Source organism: Otolemur garnettii, unplaced genomic scaffold (genome assembly GCF_000181295.1).
Source record: "Otolemur garnettii isolate 467f Iridium unplaced genomic scaffold, OtoGar3 scaffold00009, whole genome shotgun sequence".
Classification (NCBI taxonomy): Eukaryota; Metazoa; Chordata; class Mammalia; order Primates; family Galagidae; genus Otolemur; species Otolemur garnettii.
The window spans coordinates 36,714,229-36,720,916 of record NW_003852404.1 but is presented as its reverse complement, the minus strand read 5'-3'; the positions used below and the strand labels follow the sequence as shown (position 1 = coordinate 36,720,916).

At 35.8% G+C, this 6,688-nt stretch overlaps 1 protein-coding gene across 1 annotated transcript in view; it reads right to left on the bottom strand.

The window, feature by feature from the left end:
• The window catches only part of LOC100955933 (olfactory receptor 5H1-like), a 4,389-nt gene extending 3,776 nt beyond the window's left edge, over positions 1-613 (bottom strand). The window contains exon 1 of the mRNA XM_003784019.1: positions 4-613. Coding sequence (XP_003784067.1) covers positions 4-613 — 610 coding nt within the window. The remainder of the gene's footprint in view (positions 1-3) is intronic.
• Positions 614-6,688: the final 6,075 nt, after the last annotated feature.

The window sequence follows — 6,688 nt, the reverse complement described above, 5'->3', positions numbered from 1 at the left end:
TGCAGGAAATTTTATACAATGGGATGATATCACAGTAGAAGTGATGTATTATGTTGGAGTGACAGAAAGTTAATCTGAATAAAAAACCCACATGAATTATGGCATGAAGAAAGCCACCTACAAAAGATAAGACTACTAGCCGGATGCACAGTGCGTTGTTCATAATCACTGGGTAGAGTAAAGGTTTGCATATGGCCACATAGCGATCATACGCCATTGTTGCCAAGAGAAAACATTCTGTGGTTGCACTGAGTGCAAAGGAAAAAAACTGGATCTTGCACTCAGAAAAAGACATCATCTGACTTTCAGCTAAGAAGTTGAGCAGCATATTGGGGGTCACGGTGGAAGATATCCAAGTGTCCACAAAGGCTAAATTCCTGAGGAATAAGTACATGGGGATGTGAAGGTGAGGGTCATTCCAGATGAGAGCAATCAGACCGAGGTTCCCGGTGACAGTGACGAGATATATCACCAAGAATATAAGGAACAGGGAGATTTTCCACTCTGGTTGATGTGTAAGTCCTGTGAGAACAAACTCTGTCAGCAATGTTGCATTTTCCTTTTCCATGTCCTTGTGTGGTGTCCTCTGAAATGAAATGCAGTAAATAAACATAAATATAAATATTCACTGAGTAATTACTATAAATTGAATTTGGGAGAAAGGAGTTGAAATAAAACCAAACTTCTATCAGATTGGCTGTTATTCATTACTTCTAAACTGAAGGAAACTAAAGGAAGGAAAGCACAATGAGTCTCATTCAAAACATGTGCAGGGTTTAACAGATTCAGATAAAAAAGAGGCATTCTGAGCATGTGCTAAATTTGTGGGGACACCACTGAGGGTGGTTAACAAAAAATCATGTTTCTGAGGCATGACTTCAATGCCAAAAGAAAAGGTGTTAAAAGGACCATGATTAATAAAGGAAATAAGTACTATATTAAGGATTCTGAACTTTAATTCTCAAGCTATAGGCATGCACTAAAAACTTTTCAAATTGTGAGTGTCATTGTGAGGTATTTTTTAATTAAATATTTGGTGTGTAGAAAACATGCTGCAAGTAGGGGCAACTGGAGTCAGGAGAGCTAATCAGGGAACTGCTGCTGTTTTCTAGGAGTTCCCCAAATAGATGCCACATCGCAATTGTCTGAGGAGCTTGCAAGAAATACAGATTACAAGGTCACAGTGTAGAGACACTGAGAGCAGTGCAAGAATGAGGCCCAGGAATCTTCATGTTGAAAATGCTCCTCAAAGGACATGAATGTGTGTGAAGTGATTGGACTTCAGGAGTCTAATTACTTAGCCTTGTGAAGAACAGGGCTTTGGAAGTGATGAGAACAAAGAGATCCAAGAACATAGAATCACCAGGACTGGTGGCATATTGGTTGTGGATGGGATGGTTAGTGAGGGAGAGTTGTGTCACTTGGGGACTGGGTAGACGTTCATTAAATATGAAAATTGAGAACTTACTTGCATTAGCAGAACAGAGGAGGAGGGTCTGAGGATTCATATGACATTTACTTAGTAGCACAAGTCTGTTAAGTATTAATAAAAATGTCTTTGGAGTCATGGGGGCAGTTACAGCATAAGTATCTAGACGAAGTATCCATTGGAGAGTTTACAAAAGAAAGGGAAGAAGAGGAAGATGGACACTTGAGGAGCTTATGTCAGAGAGGTGAAAACATCAGCACAGCAGTCCTGGCTTTTGTGTGGTTTTGCTTTCCATGGTTTCAGTTACCTGTGACCAACTGCAGTCCAAAAATGTCACATGCAATAAGATATTTGGGGACACAGAAGGAAAGGTCACATTGACATAACTTTTATTATACTACATTGTTACAATTGTTGGATTTTACTATTAATTATTGTTATTGGTCTCTTACTGTGACCAATTTATAAATTACATTTTATGACACGTAGTAAGTATGTAAAAGAAAATCATAGAGCAGAAGAGATAGGGTTCAGTACCGCTTGACATTTTAGGCATCAACTGGGAGCCATGGAAGGCATGCACTGCCAATAAGGGGGGCTACTGAATATGTCATTGATGAGATGACAACATCTGATCCCCTTTTCCACCACACGATGCTTGAATGTGAGCAGAGGCTACCACATAGTCCAGAAGTCAACAAAGCTGGAAAGACATTTCCCCATCAATCTTGCACCTTGCGTAAGGGCACTTGATGTATGTTTGCCCTGTCAGAGTTCTCTAATAGGGAGAGAAACAGAGAGAGATGGTTACAAGGTCAGAAGGGAATTTTGGTGGCAAAAACAGCAGGGCAGCAGTTAGCATCCTGCATCCATCACAATGACACTGACACTGTCAGGGCATCTGATGTCAGTAGGAGCAGGAGCAGCTTTCAGTGAGTTAATGCTGAACATGGTTCTTGGTGGTGCCTACATGTCCTGCTTCCCTCTTTTACTGTCCATTTTTCCAGCTTATTCTTCAAACTTTAGCAACTTTTCTGTGGGAGAGAAAATCCCCATTCAATTCTCTCATTTCCTATTGCAACTGAGGCCATGTCTCAAACAAATGAAAGACTAGAAAGAGACCAGGAAAGGATACCATGCAGAGTGGTCAGAGAAGCAGGAGTGAGGTGGAAAAGCTGAGTTCAAGAAACACAAAGTGAGGGACAGGCCACATCCCAAAATGTATTCTTTAGTGGAACAAGGAGTCAACAGAGATCCTCTTTATCAGGCAATGTTTTGAGCCTTTCAGATAGCAGTTTCCATTTTGTGATAGAATTATAGTCAGAGAATAATGAGAATTCATTGAGTAATAAGGGACTTGATGGTAAATGAAATGAAATGGAGCACCCTAAGAAAGGAGGAGCACAGTTGGCAGGTGTCTGCACCACAGCCAAATGTAAGTTTTTCTATAGAATATTTGAGAAAAGATTTGAAGATATGGAGAGGGAAAAGGGGACAGAGGCGGAAAGAGCAACTTGGATGGGTGAAAAGAGAATAAAGAGGAAGAAGAATAATAGGTGGAAAATAATAAATGCATCTATGGATCTGTGTCAAAAAGATGAACCAAAAGTCTGGAATAGAGAAAATTAGAGAAAGACTGATGACTAATAATGGGCAAAGGTCCTAGGCTTGGGCTGGTAAATGTTTGTTTTAACCCTAGGACTTATTAAGAGATGGATTTTTCTTTTTCTGTTATTCAAAATTCAGAGTTTACAATCTTTTTTGTTTTTGGTGAAAAGAGAGCTTTGATTTTAAATTTTGCTTTGCACTCTTTGCGTTGCAGGTACTAGCAGTGCATGAAGTTTCTTTTCATATTTAAAAGTTAATTTAACCTATGTTTTTAGAATAATTACAGTTGAGTTGACTTCCTGTAGGAATCTTACTGAATTTACTACTAGAGAAATTTCTTTTGTGGATCAGTTCTTTTTTAGCATAATTACAGTCAAAGACTTGAACCAGATACAAATTATATAAATGGCAAAGTCAACAATTCTAGTTGTTAAATATATTTTTATTTTATATAGCTTCCATTTATGTAATCCTAAGTCACTACATATTTGAAAATATTCAAATTTGATTTGTGTGTGGGTGCTTACAAAGTCACAAACACCAGAACTTATGAAATAATAAACTGATCATTAGACATATATTTTCTGCATGTTTCCTTTGACAAACATATATGTGCATATTATTAATATTTTTTACAAATATATAGCACTAAATTAAATCACTATCAGAAGCAGGTTAAAGGATATAGGAGCTAACATACAAGTGACTTACCTTAAAAGTTTCAGAACACGTATTTAATTCAACACAATGGGGTTTTACGTTTGAATTATTAGAGAGATTGCTTATTTAAGATTCATCCTAACAGAAAATTTTAAACCTAGTTTTCAGTTATTTACCTTTTCATTTCACTAGAACTTAGATAATAAATTCATTGTAATTAGATTAATAAGATAAAAATATTGTTAGAGAGGAAAAATCAGTCTTATAACAATTTTGCTTATCCAGATTATGTCATGCAAAGTAAAATATACAGAAAATTTACAATTGGTTTCCATTGCTCACCTATTTTGGCACTTTATGAATCCAATCTGAAGTTATAATAAGTTAAACAGCATTTTTAAATTTCAATATGAAAGACAATGAGTATTATAGATTTTTATTTTACCCATATCCTGAAAGAAATTGTGAGGATCCTTTAAAAGTGTTCGGTTTTCTAAAGCACAAAAACTACAATGGCATAGGATTGCCAATAACAAAGGTAGCAATTTGTTGCACGGTGATTCATTTTGTAAGCTTCATGTCCCGAGCTCAGAAAAAATGTGGATTATATAAATTTGCTTTGAATGTGAGAGTCAACCAATGGTATAACTGTGTGCTTTGCCAGAAGAGGAAGGAGTGGAAAACTGAAATTCCCCTAAGAGCCCCTGTAGGAGGATGAAGTGAAGCTCTTGTCTTGGGTACTGTGGATTCAGACAGATTCTCCCACAGGTCATCACAGTCTGTGATAAACACCCACTAAATCCAGTTCTTTTAACAACTGAAATTATACTCCATGCCTCTATTAATGTATATATACTTTGTGTGTATATATATATAATTTATTATTCTGAGGACCTACCTTGATTATTATGATTTTGTCTGAACTAATTAAAACATAATTTTAATGTAGCCAAAGATCCAGATTTCTTTCTGGGGCCAACTTCAAAGCTGTCCTTCTCATACAAATTGCAAGTCAAATGCGACATACCAGCTTCCCTGCTTTCAACTGATGAGAATTCCACTAGAAAAATGGGGGAAGCCAAAGAGTAACAAAGATCAGTGAGATGACTAATAAAGTTGAGCATCACTTCCAGTTCTCATTTGCCATCCCTGCTTCTTCTTTGGTTAAGTGTTCAAACCTTTTACCCATTTGTAAATAGTGTTGTTATTATTGAGTTCTCAGAGCTCTTTGTATTTTGTGCATACAATCCTTTTACCTAATATATGATTGGCAAATACTTTCTGAAAGTCTATGTGGGGTTTTTTTTTTTTTTCCATTTTAACAATGTTTTTGAGATATGGATGCAGTTAGTTTACAAGTCTTTTTACTTGTACTTTGTTCTTCAGGTGTTATACTCTAGGTTGTACATTGAAGCCTATGATCCATTTGATTCAGTTTTTGTATATTAGCTGGACCTAAGTGGTGTAGTTTTCCCTCACATAAATCCTATTGTTCCAGCATCCATTCTCATAAACCTTCCTTTCTCCATGGAATTACCTTTTTACCTTGGTCCAAAGTCAGCTGTCTATATTTGATGGGGTTGTTTACCCATTCTCATTCTGTTCTCTTATTTGTCTGTCTTTACAACAATCTCACACTGTTTTGTTACTGAAGTTCTAAGTTGAGTCATAGAATCAAATATTGGTAGATTTCCAAACTCATTCTTTTGCAATGTCCTTTTTTACTATTATGCATTTTTTGCAATTTCATGACAATATTAGATTAATCTGGTCAATTTCTACAAGAAAGTCTTTTGGAATTTTGATAAAGATTTTATTAAGCCTAAAGATATATTAGAGGAAAATTTACATTTATTTAACATTGAGTCTTTTGACATAAACATCTCACATCTTTCTATTGTGTAGGTCTTCTTTAATTTTTCTCAGAGTGGCTAGGAGCAGTGGCTCATGCCTGTAATCCCAGCAGTTGGAAGCCAAAGTGGGTGTATCAGTTGTGCTCAGGAGTGCAAGACCAGCCTGAGCACAGTGAAAACTCCATCTCTACTAAAAATAGAAAAACTAGCTGGGTGTCATGGCAGGCATCTGTAGTACCAGCTATTTGGGAAGCTGAGGCATAAGGATTGCTTGAACTCAGTAATTTGAGGTTGCTGTGAGCCTCCAAGATGCTGTAGCACTCTACCCAGGGCAAAAGAATGAGACTGGACTCAAAAAGAAATAATAAAATAAAACAAAATAAAATAAATAATAATTTCTCTCAGAATTTATTTTCACCATATATATATTATATGTCTTTAAAGTTTTAGAATTTTTTATTCTGTTTAATTACTGAATTTTGGTTCTTTTAAATAACCAATCCAGGTAACTAAGGTATTGAGGTGAAATATGTGAATACAATTAACTATCACAGGCTCCATTTTCTGTAAGTATATTGAATGGCTTAACAAATGTTGTCACAGAAACAAAGTATTTTCTTATAGCTGTAGATCATTATAAAGGTTTACAAAAAGCCATAGACATGATACGTATTCTTTATATGAGGACTTAAATAGATGTCTGAACATTAAGGAAGTGACAATTCTAAAACAGTAGAAAGTTAAGGCTTTATGTTTGTTTTGAAACCAATATTCATAAGAAACTGTGACCAAAGAAAACTACAATCTACTATGTTGAGTTCATTGGCCCAGTGTATGTTATTCATTATCAACATTTCTTTTGTGTTAGATGTATGGGATAGAAATTAGTAGCAAAACCATCAATTTATTGCACCTTAGTGAAGTATTAGCTCCCTTTCCAGGTTTTATTTTGACCATTTATCCTTCAGCATCAGAAGTGTATGCATTTTTTTTTTTTGTAAACTTTAAAAATTGATTCTTACCTGCCTGAACGTTGGTTAACAATTAAGCATTCAAAATTTCAGAGTACAGGAATTCACCAGACCATATTAGATCATGCTCCCCTCTCTAAACAGAGAACATTTTCTTGATTATTGAA